Source organism: Erinaceus europaeus, chromosome 18, assembly GCF_950295315.1.
Source record: "Erinaceus europaeus chromosome 18, mEriEur2.1, whole genome shotgun sequence".
NCBI lineage: Eukaryota > Metazoa > Chordata > Mammalia > Eulipotyphla > Erinaceidae > Erinaceus > Erinaceus europaeus.
The window spans coordinates 77210659-77232139 of record NC_080179.1 but is presented as its reverse complement, the minus strand read 5'-3'; the positions used below and the strand labels follow the sequence as shown (position 1 = coordinate 77232139).

General features: G+C 43.6%; 1 protein-coding gene across 5 annotated transcripts in view; it reads left to right on the top strand.

Moving 5' to 3' along the window:
• The first annotated feature begins 15406 nt into the window (after positions 1-15406).
• The window catches only part of UNC13C (unc-13 homolog C), a 413239-nt gene continuing 407164 nt past the window's right edge, over positions 15407-21481 (top strand). For all 5 annotated transcript variants that reach the window (XM_060178197.1, XM_060178195.1, XM_060178196.1 and 2 more), the window contains exon 1: positions 15407-18719. In XM_060178197.1, coding sequence (XP_060034180.1) covers positions 15734-18719 — 2986 coding nt within the window. In that variant the 5' untranslated portion in view covers positions 15407-15733. The remainder of the gene's footprint in view (positions 18720-21481) is intronic.

Here is a 21481-nt window from a genome sequence, read left to right as displayed (position 1 = left end):
AAAAGAAAAGTTTAAGCTAGTGATCATACACCAGAAGGCACTTGCTGCTTAGGTTTGGCTGTGATCAGGGGTTTCTTGTCATATTCTGCTGGCTGGTTGATTGTCCTCCTGAGAACAGGGTGCTTGGCTCAGACTCAGGTCACATGGAACAGGAGCTAGGTGGGACGCGGCTCTTTCAGAAGAGCAGCTGTGACTGTGCAGGTCTTCATAAAGAGAAGATCCAGAGGTCAGGTAAAAGGCAGGAGGTTCTGACGTCCAAGACGGAGGTGTAGCCAGTCAGAATCAGGGAGGATGAGACAGACACTGCGTCTGAGCAGAGGAGGCAGAAGGTGTGGCAGAGGGGCTCTCCTTGTAGTCCTCTGTCAGGTCCTCTATTGCCTAGGCACTTCCCTGTTCGTGATAAGGAACACAAACATGTACTGGGATCAGGTAATGACTTAGCAATAAGTTGCTGGTACTTTGAAGTTTCATGGATTTTTTTTTTAACTGATGAAAGCATCATTATAATTATGAAATGTCTGTTTTACAAAATTGTGTTGTGGTCCGGGAGGTGGCGCAGTGGATAGAATGTTGGTCTCTCAGACATGAGGTCCTGAGTTCAATCCCCGGCAGCACATGTACCAGTGATGTCTGGTTGTATCTCTCTCTCTCTCCTAGCCCTCTCATAAATAAATAAATAAATGAAAAAGGTGTCGATGTAATTGCTATTAATTAATTAATTAGCCACCAGGATTATTGCTTGGGCTTGGTGCCTACATAGCTCCACATTTCCAGTGGGAATTTTATTTGAGAGAGCGAGAGCAGATAACTGAGAGCATTGCTGTACCACTCTTGAAGCCCTACAGGTAGGAGCAGGGACTTGCAAACAGGTCTCTGAACATGGTGACATGTATGTACACTGAGCATGTTATCACCTGATCCTAAAAGAAGTTTTTTTCAAATTCCCATTTAGCTCTGATAGATTCAAGAGTTATATACCTGTAGTCAAAATCTATGCATTAGATTAAAAACCAAGTTTCATGTTAATTATCGACTAACATCAAGTTTCCTAACAACTCTAATCTTCACCATCTTTATCTGGAAAATAATAGCATTTAGTTCACACAATTACTGAGGGGATGAAATGAGGTAAATCTAGATAACAGAATTTCAGTCAGAGTGATGAGTAAATATTATGACTGAAGAGTCCCTTATAATATTGCAGTATTCTCACTTATCTCAAAGTTCAGTTTATCCCTAAATTTCATTGTCCAAAATACTTTGTGACAGTGTAGTAGGGTAAGTAGTAGATTTTGAATTTAATTAAATGATATTCACCTCATAAAATCTGGTTTTACCGGGGCCAGGTGGTAGTGCAACTGGTTGAGTATACATGTTACAGTGCACAAGGACCCAGCTTTGAGCCCCTGGTTCCCACCTCCAGGGAGAAAACTCCAGGAGTGGTGAAGCAGGGCTGCAGGTGTTTCTGCCTCTCTCCCTCTCTATCTCCCCTTCCCTTTCAATTTATGGCTGTCTCTATCCAATAAATAAATAAAGATAAAGAATATTAAAATCTCGTTTTCCCCACTTCTAACTTGTTCTCTTGCTGCCTGCCTCTCGTGGATACTGTTTCATCATCTACATTATACTAGATCTGTGATATTTTTACTTAAATACTATTTAAAAAGTGCACGAGATGGTGCAGTGAGTAAAGCATTGGACTCTCAAGCACGAGGGAGGGTCCAGGTGGTGGTGTACCTTGTTAAGCACACACATTACAGTGCACAAGGACCCAGGTTCAAACCCCTGGTCCCCACCTGCAGGGGAAAAGCTTCACGAGTGTGAAGCAGGATTGTAAGTGTCTTTCTGTCTTTCTTCCTCTGTTTGTCTCTCCTTACCTATCAACTTCTCTGTCTCTATCCAATAAGAAATAAATGAATTAACATTGGTTTATTTCTTTTAAATAGTTTATTTATTTATTTTTTATTAGAAACAGAAATTAAGAGGAGAGCGGGAGGTAGAGAGAAATAGAGACATCTGTAGCCCTGCTTCACCACTCTTGAAGCTTTCCCCCTGCAGGTGGGCACCAGGGGCTTGAACCTGGAACTTTGTGCACTGAAATGTGAGTGCTGAAACAGGTGTGCCACTGCCTAACACTTTATAACACAGCAAGTACTACATTTCTTCAAGTGTCTGACAGGTTCAAATCATGGATTTCTTCCTTGAAATGTCTTTTGACCGAAAATCTTTAGGTTACTTCTTTTTTTAAAATTTTTTATTTCTTAATTGGGGAATTAATGCTTTACATTTGACAGTAATACAATAGTTTGTACATGCATTGCCGGGATAGCCTGAGGGTACTTCTTCCCGAGCTAGTGCTCTCTGGGTTGGAGAGAACTCAACTGGAGCCGATCTAGGCTGCTGCGTAGGAGAGGGATCAGGAACTCGTACCGCACTAACTTCACAAGAGATACACTCTGGAACTCTCAGAGCCGGAAAGCAATTCCCAAGTGTCTTTAATCAGAAGAGCAGCCGTTTTTATACGCTCCAAGTAGGGTGGAAACAGGATGTGATATAGAGAGGGTGAAGCGAAAAGTGACAGGTGAAAATCAGAGTGTGACAAGGAGGGGACCAGGGTGTGACAAGGAGAGGAACAGGGTGTGACAAGGAGAGGGGGTGGAGCAGGTGAGAATTCTACCACTAAACCACCAATGCCCTGGAGGGAGTGTGGTGCTTTATGTAAATGTAAAAGTGATTTATGTAAATAGACCAAAGCTTTGAATGGTATTAAATCTATCCCTATATAGGCATATGGTTAAGCAGAAGCCAGGGGGAGATGGCAACTACCCAACATCTCCCCCTTTCTTTTTAACTTTTTGCCATAGTATCAGGAGTGCGGGCACTTTGTGAGGCAGGGAGACTGATAAGAGGCACACCTTTTTGGGGTTCTACTGTCCCTCCTTGCTCAACCTCTCCGTGGAGAGAGAGACTAACAGGATTGACACACCCCTCAGGCTCAAGCCCTTCCAAGCTCAACCATATCCTCACAATTCCCCAACATCTCCCTCTTACTTAATGGCCATATATAACTGGGTCAATGTCTGTAAAAGGCTTCATCTCTGTCAGGGGAATAGCAGTGTAGGGGTGAACAGAAACCTGTTGGGAAGAAAGCAGAATGATAGTGTGTAAGTGTCTTCAAAAAGAACTAGCACAAGACAGGGAGGGATAAGTAAGAGTAGCAAGAGACAGAGTGAGCTTGATGGGTGGAGGAGTGAGAGCCTGATAAGCCAAGGTGCTAGAGGGGTGATCTGGCATTGCAAAATCCCGAGTCAGCTGGCGGAAAGTTCTATGAACTGCTACAGTCATTCTTCAAGAAGTCCAGCAGTATAAAGGGAGTGTCCAGCAAGTTCTATAGAAGCATCAGTCCAATGTCAACGGCCAGGAAATAAATGCCACACGTCTATCTTGATGGAGGAGGATGGCCACTGGAACTTTTCTTCTCTGTAGAGAGTGACCTGGAACCGCCAAAACATGATGGGCGAAACAGAAGCAGGAAGAGCAGACACCGATGGTTGAGAGAAAGGCAGTAGGAAAGTCTTGTCCTTTGGAGTCTGTGAATCAGGTTCTCCAGATCATGCCAGGTCACATCATGGGTTTTGGGGGATGGCTGTAATTGTGGGTGATGTCAGAGGTCAGGGGTCCAAGATGGATTTCTAGGGATTCTATATGAGCAGATGCTTCTTTATGCGAAGGCTTGTCATAGCTGTAGTCAATTACTTATGAAAAAACTTTGTGACAAATTGGAAGTTTACTACAATTGATAACTCAATGATTATAATTGGTTTAGGTATCTTTATAATTTCGTGTAAAGGTCATCTTATGTGACCTCATGTAGCAGTCTCTATATAGCAAAATTTTCATACCGAATTTAAGTCACATATATTGATTCTTAACTATTTTTACATTGGGTTTTTAAGAAAACTCAGGTTACTAGAGTTAACACATTTTAGTGACAATTTTTTTTGGTACATTTACAATATCAGATTGATGCCAAATTTGTTGTGGATTAATTTCCACAAGATAGCTTACAGGACATTTTTGGGGGCCCTCCAAAAGTGTCCTGTATAGAGGATTTGTATTTTAACTTAGGAGATGATGAATTGTCACATTGAATATTTAGAGTTTTACCTTAAACACTCAGTTACTTAAATGAATTGATTTTACCTCTTCTCGTAAGAATGTAGCCTCGAAGTTACAATTTAACCATGAAGTTCATGTTTACCAAATTTGAAACACGCATATTAAACATATAGTTTATAACACACAGGAGGAGAAAAACTTGTAAATAAGACATATCATTTCAAATGCGAATTTAGATCTACTGTCATAGTTGAACCATCTTTACTCACACAGTTTAAGACTAAACATTTCATATTTATAGCAAGACTTAAAAAAGAAATCAAAAAGGGGAATGAACAGTTTTTGGACTGTTTCTGGACGTCTCTAGAAACCATGACTGCGTCCAGTCGTTTTATATAAAGTCAGTTAACTTTCAGAGTACTCTGAGCACAATGGGTCATACAAAAATTTTGGTCACTCAACTCATTCAATTTTTTTTTTTACTCACTCACTCACTCACAAAACACAACTGGCCAGTCATAGCATAAGACATTCGGGGGGGAGAGTTCTGTGAATCATATATATATATATTTTGATTCTGCCATGCTGTATTATGGATCCTGGGGTGCATCCTGTAGCCAGTCCTCTTGCAGCCAGTCTTCTTGCAGTGTTTCTTGTTCTTCAGGGATATCAGCGCCATCATGTGGGTATTGCCGGACATGGCGGGCAGGAACCCAAACAGGCTTGGAGTAATTTTGTGGAAAAATGCATGTGAAACCCCTCCCCATAGTCAACAGGGGGTCAGGTCCTTTCCAAATTTTATCAAGTGGATCTTTCCATTTGACTTTAATAGCTGGGAGGGTGGGTGGTGTTTGCCAATGAAGAATAATAGGAGGTTGGTCTGAGTTTTTGTAAATATTAAAGAGATTTAATGTACTTAAGGCTTTTGCCAGCTGGATATTGGGGGGTACATTTCCCCTTTTTCTTTATTTAATTGAGCCTTAAGAGTTTGATGGGCCCTCTCAACAATGCCTTGTCCCTGTGGATTATATGGAATGTCTGTAGTATGAGTAATGTTCCAGAGGGAACAAAAATCTTTAAATTGTTTGCTGGTAAAAGCAGGTCCATTATCCGTTTTAAGTTGAAGAGGTAAGCCCATTACAACAAAACAGGAGAGCATATGGCTTATAAGCTTTTTTGAGTTTTCTCCAGTCTGAGCTGTAGCCCACATAAACTTAGAGAAGGTATCAATTGAGACGAACACATATTTTTGTTTGCCAAAGTTGGGTATGTGGGTAACATCAATTTTCCAAAGAGTGTTGGCTTTTAAACCTCGAGGATTCACCCCCAGAGTTTGAATAGCAGGTATTTTGATTAGACCTGCACAGGAGGAACATGTAGCAAGAATACGTTTTAACTGTGGCAGAGGAATATCAGGAAATCGAGCTCGAAGACCTTTAAGATTAACATGGGTTAGGGAATGAAAGTCAGCAGGATTAGAGACAGAGGCTAGGAGAATTCCTGTGGAGGCAAGGTGGTCGGCTGCAGCATTCCCTTCGGACAGGGCACCAGGAAGAGGGCTGTGGGAACGTAGGTGCTGAACATACAGTGGTTGGGTTGGAGAACAGAGCATAGAGGCAATTTGAATTAAAAGAGGAGAAAGTGGGTTGTCATCAATTCTTACAGAAGATCGAGCAAGCCATGGAAGTAAGTTAACAGTATACACACTGTCAGAAAAAAGGTTGAAGGATTCTGATACAACTTTTAATTCAAGGAAAACAGCATAAAGTTCTTTGTACTGAGGGGAATTATCAGGAAGTTCAGTAAAGAGAGGTTTGGGGTATTGCTGGTCTGGATAATATATAAGGGCAGCATCTCCCTTTTTTCCACCATCAGTGAACACTGTAGGAGCAGAGGGGATGGGATCTCGAGAGAAAAGTTTAGGTACTAGTAGAGGCAACAGAGGTAAAGAACCTATCAAATTATTAGAGGGAAAATGATTATCTAATTGTCCTGGAAAACCCATTAAACTTATGGCAAAACGAGATTGTTGGTGTATGAGCCATTCTGTATCCGTGAGAGAAAAGGGAAGAATGATTGAATCTGGTTCCCTTCCTAAGACCTGAACCAATCTGTTTCTTCCTTGGCGAACCATAAATGCTAAGGCATCAATCTCGGTAAGGAGTCTTGGAGCTCCGCCTACTGGCGTATGATGCCATTCAAGAACGCCATGTTTCTGCCACAATGCCCCCACTACCGTGGGGGTGGAGTTAAAGATTAGAAGATTTACTGGAGAGGAGGGGGAGAACCAAATGAGGTGCATGTCCTGGAGAGCCTGGTTAACTTTTTCCAGTGCCAAGGAGGCTTCGGGGGTTAACATACGCTTTGAGGAGGGCTGTTTGTTTCCTTTTAACAAATCAAACAGTGGTTGCAGGCAGCTCATAGGCAGATAAAGATATTGCCTAAGCCAATTCAAATTTCCAAGAAAACTTTGTAAAGAAGCAAGAGTGAGATTAGAAGGAAAAGTAACACAAGGTTTTAAAGGACGAATCTGCGTTAGGGAAATCTCTGAGCCCAAGAAAGATATTGGAGGAATTAGCTGTATCTTCTCAGGAGCTACATTAAGTCCACTTCTCTTTAAGGCAGGGATTAGAAGATCACGTAGGGCGGAGAGATCTGTATCTAATTCTCCCCATATTAACACGTCATCCATATAATGAAAAACCTTAAGGCCCTTATGAATATATGGAAAAATGGCAGATTTAACAGCCTCTTGACAAATAGTAGGACTATTAGCCATGCCCTGGGGCAGTACCACCCATTCAAATCTATCGGCAGGGCTGGCATTATTAATAGAAGGAACAGAGAAAGCAAAACGTTTACAATCTTGTGGGTGTAAGGGAATAGAGAAAAAACAATCCTGTATATCAATAGCTATGATTGGAATTCCTGTGGGAATTGCAGAAGCAAGAGGCAAACCCCTTTGGGGGGAGCCCCAAACCTGCATGGTTTTATTAACTGCACGAAGATCTTGGAGGAGGTGCCATTTTCCTGAGCGCTTTTTAATCACAAAGACTGGAGTATTCCATGGGCTCCGAGAATGACGAATGTGTCCCAAAGATAACTGCTCTTGGACGAGTTCTTTTAAAATTTCTAGCTTCTCCCTAGGCAAAGGCCACTGTTCCACCCAGACAGGCTCATTAGAAAGCCAATCTAAGCGGGGAGTTCTGTTACGAACAGTGGCAGTTAGTATTGGGGGTGCTGGTTGGGTCTAGCAGTCTCACAGGAGTGAGTGTGGTGTCCTGCAGAGGTGTCTGAGGGTATCACTACATCTAAAGATTCCAGCAAGTCTCTTCCCAATAAATTGGTGCTTATATCAGGTATTAAAGGCTGAAAGCTTCCGGTAGTCCCTTATGGATCTTACCACACAAGGGAATCTCGTGTGCAGAATGCCTGAGTCAATCCTCCAACACCATGTAAGCGTGGTCCTGGGAGGAGTTCCCAACTCTGGGGAACCTCTGCTTGTCTTAATATTGTCTTATCTGCTCCCGTGTCAATCAAACACTTAAAAGGAATATTACCAATCTTTACTGTCATAGTTGGGTGACCCCTTTCTAAAACAGGGGTGGTCCATAAAATCTCAGGCTCTGAATTAGAGCTGTTCTCTTGCTCCAGCCAGTTATTTCTATGCTGGAAGTTCCCACATACCGCAGGTTCCTCCTTCTGCTCACCCTCTGTTATTGTTACTTGGCGTGGTGGGTGTAGCGATGGATTGGGTCCCAAGCTGGGCTTCTGTTTGTGGAAGAAGGGCACAGCACCAAGCGGGCGACCTACTTCCTTCCCTCTTGGGGGTGGGGCTAAGGGAAGCCCCACACCTAGTTTAAATCCCTGTTTACATTTGGCAGAGGCGTGCCGTTCCTATGAAAGCTTGACCAACAATCTCTCCTCCAGTGAAATCCTTTCTGGTATCTGGGACAAGGCATTCGTGGTCTCTGATTCCCTGTCTGGAGGCGGGGTTGCCCTGACTGGAGGCGGGGTCACGGTCTATTTTCTGGACATTGGTTACGCCATTGTGCTTGGCGACCGCACTGAAAGCAAGCCCCTTTTTGCTTATGTAAGGTAGCTGCATAGGCCTGAAACATAGGTCCTTGAAAAGAGTTTGATCTGAGATCCTGTGTAGCTATAATCCAAGTATCTGGGTGTTCGTTTTTAAGAGTGATACAGGCCTGTCGAAAATGAGGATGCATTCTATCCCAGACTATGGATTGCAAGAGGAGAAAACGAGCGTCAGGATTATAAATCTTCCTTTCCAAACTCGACTGGACCCTGGCAATGAATTTAGCGAGGGATTCATCAGGTTCTTGTTGAAGGGAGAGAATGGGGGCTGAGGCCGCTCCCATAGGCGGTGTTAATCGCTCCCATGCTATTAATGCACACAGGCATACCTGATCAAAATACCCTGGTGGAAACTTGGCTTCCGCCTGTTGAATCCCTGTTTCTAATTAGCCTGTTCCAAACAATGCATCAAAATTCCCCTCTGGCTGATTTTGAATATTTTTCCGCAGTTGTTGTAAACATTCGTCGTGAAAGAATGCCTCCCATTGCAGAAAGAGGGGGCCTGGGAGCATAGCACGAGTTACATCCCTCCAATCTTGGGGGGTATTAAGGTTCTGAAGCAGGCCTTGTAAAATGGACCTGGTCCATGGGGCATGAACACCGTCATCCTTGATAGCCTGGCGTAGTTCCTTCAGGTCTGTGGCGGAATATGGATACTAGGCCTGAGGTTTTTGTCTATTGGGGGCAACATTGACCGGAAATGTGTGGACTTGCTCTGATAAGTGTGTAGCGGTAGGAGGAGTCACCAAAGTGGAAGCTTCTGGACAAGCGGCCGAAGAAGTGGTTTTGGAGGCTACAGGAGAATTCGGACATGTGTCTGTCAAAACAGGGGTGGGCGAAGAAGCAGCCGTGGAGGCAGCAGGAGGTTCCGGACACGTGTCTGCCAAAATGGGGGTGGCCGAAGAAGTGGCTGTGGAGTCCAATGGAGAATTCGGACACATGTCTGCCAAAATAGGGGCCTCAGGGCAAGATGCCAAAATAGGAGTCTCAGGGCAAGATGCAGAGGAATTAGGGTGGGTCAGGATCATGACAGGCCTTTGCTTCTTCTTGTTTTTAAGGTGCTGGTTAAGTTCTATGATCACTTCCTTTATCTCTTGGTCCTCAGCCTCTAGCCTCTAGGTCCTTAAGCCTTTTGAGAGGTTGTCCTATATATCCCTTAAAAGCTGCTATGATGATCAACAGGATATAAGGTGCAGCCCCGAGAAAAATGTCCCAGATATATAAAAATTGTATACTGGAAAAAGAATGCAGAATTTGGAAAAGATTTTCCATGGTGGAGAGATCTCAGGAAAACAATAAGAAAGAAAAAAATCACAGCGCCTTAACACAATATTGCAGAGACCCAAAAGGTGTGTACTTATCTAGGATGTCTTCTTGTAAATCTGCTGCTTACATGTCCCTGTTCGGGCGCCAGATGCCGGGATAGCCTGAGGGTACTTCTTCCCGAGCTAGTGCTCTCTGGGTTGGAGAGAACTCAACTGGAGCCGATCTAGGCTGCTGCGTAGGAGAGGGATCAGAAACTCGTACCGCACTAACTCCGCAGGAGATACACTCTGGAACTCTCAGAGCTGGAAAGCAATTCCCAAGTGTCTTTAATCAGAAGAGCAGCCGTTTTTATACTCTCCAAGTAGGGTGGAAACAGGATGTGATATAGAGAGGGTGAAGCGAAAAGTGACAGGTGAAAATCAGAGTGTGATAAGGTGGGGACCAGGGTGTGACAAGGAGAGGGGGTGGAGCGAAAAGTGGTGAAAATCAGAGTGTGACAAGGAGAGGATCAGGGTGTGACAAGGAGAGGGGGTGGAGCAGGTGAGAATTCTACCACTAAACCACCAATGCCCTGGAGGGAGTGTGGTGCTTTATGTAAATGTAAAAGTGATTTATGTAAATAGACCAAAGCTTTGAATGGGATTAAATCTGTCCCTATATAGGCATATAGTTAAGCAGAAGCCAGGGGAGCTGGCATACTATCCAACAATGCAAAACATTTCTCAGTTTTCCATATAACAATACAACCCCCACTAGGTCCTCTGTCATTTTTTTTGGACCTGCATTCCCCCCACCCACCCACCCACCCCAGAGTCTTTTACTTTGATGCAATACTCTAATTCCAGTTCAGGTTCTGCTTAGCGTTTTCTCTTTTGATCTTGTTTTTCAGCTTCTGCCTGAGAGTGAGATCATCCCATATTCATCCTTCTATTTCTGACTTATTTCACTTAACATGAATTTTTCAAGGTCCATCCAAGATGGGCTGAAAATTGTGAAGTCACCATTTTTCACAGCTGAGTAGTATTCCATTGTGTATCTAGACCACAACTTGCTCAGCCACTCATCTGTTGTTGGACACCTGGGTTGCTTCCAGGTTTAGGCTATTACAAATTGTCTATTACACCAGGAGTGTAGATTTTCTCCTGGTCACCCGACCAGTCCTCTGCCCCCGATGTCAGTGTAGGGATCACCTCTGTTTTTCCAGCCTCTGGGGGGCCACGGCAATGGAGACTCACAGCTGTAAATGGGTGTTTTATGTGATTTTATCTTCCCGTCAGCAGTCTGTCTGTTGGTAAAACTCAGACCGAAGGTGATGTTTCAGCTGGCAAACGGCTGCACTGGTATAAGCCACTTCTGAGTAGGGGTGTTTAGCCCCAGGAATCTATTCTCCTGAGTCATGAGCCACAAGTGTTTGTGGTTCCTGAGGATCAATTGCTGCAGTCTCAGGTGATCTTCTTTGCTATTCTTAGTTGGTCAGGGAAAGCAAAACCACGACATCATTTTTAATGACATAGTAGTACTCCATTGAATATACGTCCCTTAACTTTCATTTTGGCCTCAGCTGGCCAAAGTTAGTTTTTAAATATGGCATATTGCTCCTTTATAATCCACAATATTTTCTTTACAAAGCAGTGTTGTTGTATGCTTTACATTGGGTTCTAGTTCTCCCCCACAAAGAGAATTAGATCAATCCAGTTAGTTTCTCGGGCCTGCTTGGCCCCGCCCCGAAGGAACCCCGCCAGAGTTCCAGAGTTCAAGAGGAAGAGAGAGTGCTTGCGCCGCCGCAAAGAGACAGCAGCGTTCTGTTTGGTGATTAGTTTGGTTTAGTTAATGAATCGTTGTTCCTGAATAAAGAATTACAGCTTCTCTGCCCAGCTGTTGTCTCCACATCTCTGTTACCTGCCCGTGAAGCTAGCCCAGCCGGCAAGAGCCTTACAAATTTTAACAACAAATGGCGCCCACGTGGACCTGACCTGCGCATCTCTCAGATAAGTAAAGACAATTTGGCTACCTATGTACTATGGCCTTCTCTTCTGCTTGTGAAGAGATCTCCAATGGCCTCTGCTCTTTCTTCACGAGACTGTTTTGCTGTTTCTGGAACATTTATCTCTGGACCACTCTGTGGTTCCCACTTGCTCGGGCGAACCCAGAACAGCCAGTGGGAATAGCCAGCGGGCGGGAGGCGAGGCACAGAGCTGCTGTTTCCACCTGGTTAAACAGCCAGCCAGCCAGCTGCGCCCAGACAACCCCGCGCACCACACCCGCAGCCCCGCAGCCTGCAGGAGGCCGACGCCAGCACACAAGAGCCCCAAGAGCCCGATGCCAGCACGCAGGAGGCTGATGCCAGCACACAGGAGCCCGATGCCAGCACGCTGGAGCCCGATGCCAACACGCTGGAGCCTGATGCCAACACGCTGGAGCCCAATTCCACCACGCAAGAGCCCGATGCCAGCACGCAGGCCAGCCCACAGGAGCCGGCTCTCCACCGTGTGGTGCAGGGCACTGGACGCATGATCCCTCCACGCTGCTCGGCCACTGCGAGCAGGGCAGCAGACATGGCAGGGCCATGGGGCAGGGCCGCAGCGGCCTATCATGGCCGCCACCCCTGGGCACCTAGGCCGATGCCTTCTACAAAACTGGCCTGCCTGCCCTCTTGCTATGAATTCTGGAACGATCCCGGACCTCCCGGACCCCCGGGCTCCCTGCCAAAACTGGGCACATGAGATCTCCAGCTGCCGGTCCGGTCTGAAGGCAGACAAGCTGGAGTATGCAGAGATTTGTGCAGACATCGCAACCTGCAATTCCTAGAAGTGAAGCTGCACGGGAAGCCACCTACAGATGGTGAACCCCCCCAACAACTAAGACAGTACAGATTTAAATTCGTGTTTAAAATGACATGTCTTCATAACAAAGGTTTCTCTCCTTGTGTATTAATGACCATGTTTATGTGTATGTTTAAAGTTTGATAAACAGTAACTTTAAGGCTAAATTCTTACTAGTCAAAGTTAAATGAAGAAGGTTTTCAACGTAATTCTCATAAAGATAAAATTAACTTACATTTAAAGTCTGAGGTAAAAATTAGTTAACAATCAATATATTTTAACTAAGTTGGCCTAAACAAAAGGTTAAATAGACTCGTTGATATGTAAAACTCTCCATTACCTTCTCTATTAGAAATGGTAGATCGCACAATGCCTATGCTAATTATTCTCATGCCTGAGGTTTCCTTTCCTGACTCCATCTTGAATGGGTGTAACAAAAGGTTAAAAAGACGTTGTTGCTATGTAAAAGTCTCAAATTCCTTCTCTATTAGAAATATGCTAATAACAAGTTTTGTTTCATAGTAAGTAAGTTGCAGCCAGCTGCCTTTGGGACTCTAGGCCATTCCCTGCCCCCATACAAATGCCCGTCGAGGCAAGTAGCCCCCCAGAGACAAGAAATGTTTTTTTTTTTTAAAGCTGATAAAGTTTAGCCCACAGAGGCAGATATGGCCCCCTCAGGCCTTCCCTTAGCAGCACACTGGTTCTTGTTACTTGCTTGCATGTTTCTCCATGTTTGTGCCAGTTTCTTTTTATAAAAATGCTTGTACGATATAGGTTTCTGTTCACCCCACACCCTTGATACTGTAGCCATTTAGTTAAAAGAAAAGGGGGAATTGTTGTATGCTTTACATTGGGTTCTAGTTCTCCCCCACAAAGAGAATTAGATCAGTCCAGTTAGTTTCTCGGGCCTACTTGGCCCCACCCCGAAGGAACCCCGCCAGAGTTCCAGAGTTCAAGAGGAAGAGAGAGTGATTGCGCCGCCGCAAAGAGACAGCAGAGTTCTGTTTGGTGATTAGTTTGGTTTAGTTAATGAATCGTTATTCTTGAATAAAGAAATACAGCTTCTCTGCCCAGCCGTTGTCTCCGCGTCTCCGTTACCCGCCCGTGAAGCTAGCCCGGCCAGCTGAAGCTGTCCAAATTTTTAACAACACAGTGTCCCATGGGGAATACAACAAATATTTTGTTTGATTCATTGCAGGAGTTGATTTCTTGACATATTTATTTGTGAAAAAAAAAAAGAGTTACCTGATAATTTGTGAATGAGCACCAAATTGTTTCACACAAGAGGAACTGCAGTTGACAGCTTGTGAAGCCCAGAAGATAGTCTTATGTGACTGCCAGCTCCTTTCCCCCAACCATTTCTGTCTTATTATATTGCCCTGTCTCTCATGAAGTTGGGCTTCTGTCCAAAGCATGTGCTTCCCAAGGTCCTGCAAAAACTAAGTGAGGTGGAATTGGCAGGCATCCAGGTAAAGGGAGCTGACAGCCAAGAAGGTTTTAAAGCAACAAGCAGTGTATAATATACTTTTTTTGAAGATTCCTACAGATTACCTACCAATATAAATACATAGTGTATTACCAGTACTTTAGGCTAGTACCTTATCCTGTGATAAATTTCCATGGTGAAAGAGTGAGTTCACATGACCAAAATTGTACTTGCATACATGTTATTTTCAAGACATAGTATTAGTGAACCAGCAAAATTATCTATATTATTTCTTATTTATTACAAGAACATTGGTCAACTCTAGATTATGGCGATGTCATAGATTGAAACTGGAACTTTGAAATCTCAGGCATGAAGATATTTTTGCATAATTATTACTATGTTTTTCTAACCCCAACCAATAATGTAAATGATTATTTTTTCCCTCCTCTTCCAGCTACTTTATTTTCCCTTCATCTTTCCCTTTGTATTCTTTTCCTCTTCCGTCTCTCCCTCTTCTCCCTCTCCTTCATAAGAGTCAGGAAACTAGCAAGCATAAAGATTATACAGTCTCATAGCTATTTTCATGATAAGACACAAAAGAGCAGGGCAGCTAACAACCGATCCAAATCCTTGATCACCTGCAGACACATTTTACTTGTGTACAGTTTCTCTTGTGACTTGGTGCTTATTCCTAGATTCTATCCTAAGTATGGCTATGGGTTTCCTGTCCATTGTCAGAAGACTGAGCTGGTTTGAGTAGGTGGATTCTTCTCTCAGCTCTTACCCTCTCAAGATGTAGATGCATCTTCTGCATATTCAATTATGTGCTTTCTGTTGTACCTTTGTTGTGATAATGGCAATTTAGTATAAACTGGCTGCTTTTCAAGTTTCAATGTTCTGATGTCAAAATTAATGACTGTATTTTTTCTTAGTATTTAGTCATTACGTGATTTCTTTTCTTGAGTAAACTTCAACCACTGAATACCTAGAAAAGTAAAAGATTATTTGAATAAGAAAAAGAATATGGGTCTCATTTATTTGATATATTTGAAGTGTCAGGGGCTTAGGTAAGGAAGCATTTTAATGTGTTTCTTGCTTGCAATTTTTATAGTAGTTTTACAAAAGTATTTCTCTGTAGGCCAGTATATATGAATGTCAACCTACACTCATAACTAAAGAGCTAGCACTACTCATCTTGACTAATGCTGTTTACCTGACATAAACATCAAACTGACCCCTTAACCCATGCTTGTCATTGCTAATTAAGTGTGCTTATAAGAAAGAAAATAAAGTAGAAGTGATGATATTGTGCAGTTAATATAGATTTTAATTTGTTATTTTATCAAGCCTAAACAAATATTAATATGTCTTAATAGTATTTAAATGATCAAAGCTAATCACTAAATTCATATACAATCTAGGAGAAAAATATCACTCACATACAGATAATGGTGCTAATTGGTTTTAAGTTGGTGCTCTAAAAGTAACTGTGGTCAAAAACAAACAAACAAACAAAAAAACCTAATATGACATTCAGACATTCTCCTTTGCAATTATTTAAGGTGCTGTGTATCTTGAGGACTTCTGGAAAACTTTATAGATAAAAAAAAGCACATGTATGATATATGGGCTTGGATTCAAATGATTCACTTATACATTTCTTTCTTGTAGGCATTGTATGAAGTCATGTGGAAATGAGAGAGATTCTGGAAGCTGCTACTCCAGGGGATAAAGCATCCTCAAGCCGGTCCTTGTGCTTTGCACCACCTGCGCTTAACCCGCTGCGCTACCGCCCGGCTCCCTGGATATCTCCTTACTAAATGGAGCTCTGCTTGCATGTGTTCTGGCATTGACATTGCAGAAGGCCCATGCTTGCCCTCCCTTCAACTTTTAATGGTGAGCAGGACAGCTGAAGAGTGATGCTTGCCTTATATTTGCAGAGTTCCCTCCGGTCACCTTGCTTATTTCTCTGGGATTGAAGAGCTTGTACTCATTGCCCTCCATGGTGGCTGATATTTTCAAGAATGTGATTTTACCTTATATCCATAAGCTTTGCAAAGGAATGTTTACAAAGAAACTGGTAAACACAACCAAAAAAAAGGAGAATAGCCAGCAGAAAAAAGATCAAGACCTCCCAGCTATTTCTGGCCAGGTCAAAACTCCCAAATTTTCCAACACATTGAAAAGCACTGTCAAGAAGATTGCCAAGTGCTCTTCTGCTCACAACTTATCCACTGAAGAGGAGGAGGCTGTTCCGGACTTTTCTCTCTCCCCAACATTCAGTTACCGGGTAGCAATTGCCAACGGCCTGCGGAAGATTAGGGGAAGTGAGGGTGAGCATAAGATTCTGTTTCCAGAGCTGTCTTCCATCGAGAGCTCCTACTCAGAGTCACTAAATGAACTGAAGTTTGCTCCGGAAAAGCAGGGAACCTCAGTCCACACCATGCCGGTGAGACGCACCAGAAAGAGTTCCAGCAGCCTGGCTCCCTCTGAAGGCAGCTCGGATGGGGAGCGCACCCTCCACACCTTGAAGCTGGGGGCCCTTCGAAAGCTGAGGAAGTGGAAGAAGAGCCAGGAGTGTGTTTCCTCTGATTCTGAGCTGAGCACAGTGAGGAAACCCTGGGGGATCAGGAGCAAATCTCTCGACAGAACTGCCCGCACCCCAAAAGGGAATGCCCTAGACCCTGGCTTCAGTTCCTCAGGCTGTATCAGCCAGACCCATGATGTCATGGAAATGATCTTCAAGGAACTGCAGGGCATCAGCCAGATAGAGACTGAGCTCTCGGAGCTGCGGGGGCACGTCAATGCTCTCAAGCATTCCATTGATGAGATCTCCAGCAGTGTGGAGGTGGTGCAGAGTGAGATCGAGCAGCTTCGCACCGGCTTCGTCCAGTCCAGAAGGGAGACGAGGGACATCCACGACTACATCAGGCACTTGGGCCACATGGGCAGTCAGGCCAGCCTGAGGTTTCTGAATGTGCCGGAGGAAAGATTTGAATACCCTGAAAGTGTGGTGTACCAGATTTTGGTGGAGAAAATGGGCTTTTCTGATGCACCAAATGCTATTAAGATTGAATTTGCTCAGAGGATAGGACACCAAAGAGATTGTCCCAATGCAAAGCCCCGGCCCATAATTGTGTACTTTGAAACCCCCCAGCAGAGGGATTCTGTCTTGAGAAAGTCTTATAAGCTCAAAGGAACAGGTATCGGCATTTCAACAGACACTCTCACCCATGAGCTGAGAGAGAGGAAAGAGAGGGTGTTTCCCTCATCCCAGACTTACGAGAGCATGGATATGAAGTTATCTACTCCTGAGCCCCAGGCCAAGAAGAGTAGCTGGCACTTATCAGATCCCAGTGATGGAGACCAGGAACCAGACCTCGACAGCAACTGCTATGCTGTGTTTACTAAGTCAGAGTTTCCCACTAAGGGAGGCTCCTCCAGGTCAAGTTCAAAATCACATGGTATGAAATCCAAGAATAAAACCAGTGGCCACAAAACTGTGAATAAATCTGATTATGAGAAAATGTCCTCACAATCACCAGGACCGGAGATGCTGGAAAAGCCAGCCACGGCCTACCACGCAGATGCCATTCCCCTCTGGCATTCACAGAGTGATTTTTCCACCCCGAAACTGAGTCGTTCTGAGTCTGACTTTTCTAAGCTATGTCAGTCATACTCAGAGGATTTCTCTGAGAATCAGTTTCTCATGAGAACTAACGGAAGCTCCCTACTGTCTTCCTCAGACCGGGAACTTTGGCAGAGGAAGCAGGAGGGGACTCTCACCTTGTATGACAGGCCTCAGGATCAACCCTTCAGTGCGACTGTTGAGAGCATCTCAGGACGGGGTGAAGCTGAGAACACAGAGATCATGGGTAGTGGCATGAGCAACAGTGCACATTGTGTCTCCGGAGACCAAAGTCATTATAGTTATTCCCAGCTCTCTTTGCATGAAGACCTCTCTCCATGGAAGGGGTGGAAGCAGACTGAGCATGGAGCTGACTTAGGTCTGGATCCATCCACACAGGAAGCTTTTGACTATGACACCAACAGTTTCTCTGATCAACAAATTGATCACAGTAAAGAACTGGAAGACGTGAGAAAGCGCCACAGTGACCAGCAGGATGGCTCCGAGAGCATTGACCTCACCCAAGATGACAACTCATCTCCCTGCCCTGGGTTGGATCATGAGCCCCAGGGTCAATGGATGGGCCAGTATGAGTCCTATCAGGAGACTAATTCTAATGAACTCTACCAGAATCAAAATCAGTTTTCTATGATGTATGGAAGTCAGAGTGAACTGCAAAGTGATGACTCCGAGGATGCCCCACCCAAGTCTTGGCACAGCCGACTGAGCATCGACCTTTCTGATAAAGCGTTCAGCTTCCCCAAATTCGGGTCTACTATCCAGAGGGCTAGGTCAGCCCTGGAAGTGGTATGGAACAAGAGCACACAAAGTCTGAGTGCCCATGAGCACAGTGGCTCTTCTTTGATGGGGAGATTTCGGACATCATCCCAATCAACTACCAATGAATCCAGCACCACCCTGGACTCGGATGTCTACACAGAGCCCTATTTCTATAAAGCAGAGGACCATGAGGACTACAGTGAGCCAGTGGCTGAGAATGAGACAGATTATGTGGAGGTGATGGAGCAAGTCTTGGCAAAGCTGGAAAATAGGACTAGTGTCACTGAGACAGAGGAACAAATGCAGGAGTGCGACCACTCTTCCTACGAAACGCCCTACGAAACCCCCCAAGATGAGGGTTATGATGGGCAGGAAGATGATGTGCTTAGTGAGGGGGGACTGGATACCATAAACAAAACATCAGCTGAAACGGAAGTAAAAGAAGATGAGAACCAAAACTTCCCTGAACCATCAATGGAAACCACAAAGCCTAAGAGAGTTCGTCCATCTTTCAAAGAAGCAGCCTTGAGAGCCTATAAGAAGCAAATGGCAGAGCTGGAAGAGACGATCCTGGCTGGAGGTACTCATGTTTCCGTGTTGATTTATGCAGTAGTCTCAATACTGGTCAAAATCCTTTAGAACCCGTTTTGTGCTTGTGCTTGGGAGAAAGCATTTGCCTACTAGGAGTTTGCATGTTTATGTTCTAGTAAGGGCTTTATTTTATTCAAATGGCTCTTCAGTGAAGTCAGCTTGATGACGTGAGCCCTAAGTGTTTTCAAACATGTTATATGAGAATGAGTCCTATACTCAACAGATCAAGATTTCTTTGCTAGATGTAACCACAACCAGTATTTTAGATTAGACAACTTTGAGGCACCAGATTAAAAAAAAAAAAAAGGAAGAAAGAAAGAAAGAAAGAAAAAAAGAAAGGAGAGAAAGGTGTAGTTATATTTCATGTTTTCCATAGAGGATGACACACAGAGAGAAGGAGAGACACTTGCCACACTGCTCCACCACTCATTAAACCTCTTCCTTGTAGTTGAGGACCAGGGCCTTGAACCTGGATCTTCACACATGAACTGACTGTTATTCCCCATAATGTTTGCACTCTCTGGCCCGCCCAGCGGAAGGACTTGGGTGCTCACAGCCAGTCCTGCCCAGTTCCATGGGGAACTAGTTTTTCTCCCCTCCTCTGAAGCAGTTGAGGGATGAAATAGCGCCAGCCCAACCCGAAGCTGAGCTGGTGTAACCACAGTGCCCTCATCGGCAGGACTCGGTTAAGGACAGAGTCAGTTTTCTTCTAAAGAGGGTAGTAGAAGTCTCCCCGTCATCAAGGAAATAAAGAGGGTTTTATTGAGCAATCTGAATAGTTTGTTGAGGGCACATTCTGGATCAGACATGTCTGAAAAGGAGTTTTATATAAAGTTTTTGTTGATTGTTTACAGCTTAGCCAAAGCTCATGGGCATTTAACCCAATCTCTTTGACATTTATTTGCTTTACATGATGATCGTCTTCCACCCTTGAAGATAGTTTTACATGATGATCGTCTTCCACCCTTGAAGATAGTTTTATATAGCATCAGTTTAATAAGATTATACATTGTGAATGTGTTCTTTGCGTAGGACATTGTTAAATATAACTAAATATATTTTTGCAGTATATTCCATATTTATATAGCCAAGTGTTATTTGTAATCAGGAGATAATATGTTAACTTTCACTACCAATAGCTGATTAAAATTTCTTTGTCTTGATCAAAAATTGTGGTCAGACACTAATTCATACTGTCCATTTATAGTTGAAATGTGCAGATTATTCAACAGTCAGATTCCTTTATTGTGTCTTTCAGGTTCTTTTAAAAATATTTATTTATTTATTTATTTATTTTCCCTTTTGTTGCCCTTGTTTTTTATTGTTGTTGTAGTTATTGTTGTTGTTGATGTCATCATTGTTAGATAGGACAGAAAGAAATGGAGAGAGGAGGGGAAGACAGAGAGGGGGAGAGAAAGACAGACACCTGCAGACCTGCTCCACCTCCTGTGAAGCGACTCCCCTGCAGGTGGGGAGCCGGGGGCTCGAACCAGGATCCTTACTCCGGTCCTACCGCCTGACTCCCCTCTTTCAGGTTCTAAGATAATTGACATAACTATTGAAAATAAATGAGTTTATACTATTAAAATGTGGCTATATAAAAGAATATAGTTTATGTTATTTATTTAAAGAACAGCTTGTGGTAATTGTGGTTATATTGGATGTGATATTTTGAGGGAGTTCTCAACTGTATATAAAATTGATTTGGAAGTGAAAAGCAATCCATAGTTTATGTAAATATGATTCATATTGAAATCATGCCTATTCTATTTCAGAATGATTTTGATTATTAGATATCCTAGTCACTGAGACTCTTGATATTTTCTTGGGAAACAGTTCTATAGCTTATGATTGCATTTTTTATTTGCTGTGGATTCAAGGAAGTCTATTCAGAGGTGTACTAAGACTAATCAGTTGTGTGCATGGCTCTGTGTACATGTCTGTTTATGTGTGTCTCTGTTGATGCAATAGATATTTTAATGTCTGAAATATTAGGCTACTTGAAAAATTGAACCATATTGTAAGATTATGGGGGGAAATGCAGATCTTTATCAACTTTTTGAAAATTCTAAAGTGGCAAAGCTCTGTAAATGAGATTGTTATTGGTAATGAGATTGCAGATATCCAACTACTCTAATCACCCAGTGGCACTTCGTAGAAAACACAAATGTGAAATAGTTCTGCAGGATACCACCCTGTTCTGTCATGTGTATGACCCGGATTTGATCCTGGCCCTGCCGCATTGAAGGAAGCTTGTATGTGGTGCTCTCTTTCACTCTACATCTGAAAACAAAACAAAAATAAAAACTCAAATGCAGTGCACCAATCACACATCGTCAGTGTGTCAATGTAATAATTCTACCCTAAGCAGAAGGGCCTTGTACCACACACTGGACATCTCTGCCTGTTACCAGATGCCACTGACATTCAGCAGCACCTGGGGGTATGGGCTATGGCCCCTTGAGCCAGCTGTGAATGGACTCTCCTAGAGGGACAGGAACACACACACACTTAACACACACACTCACTTAACACTCACACACACACACTCACACATTTAACAAACACACACTCACACATTTAACACACACTCACACACACTCATACACACACTCACACACACATTTAAAACACATGCACATTTAACACACACACTCACACACACATACACACACTCACACACGTACTCACACACACACATAAACACACACATACACACACACCACACACACACTCACACACATACACACA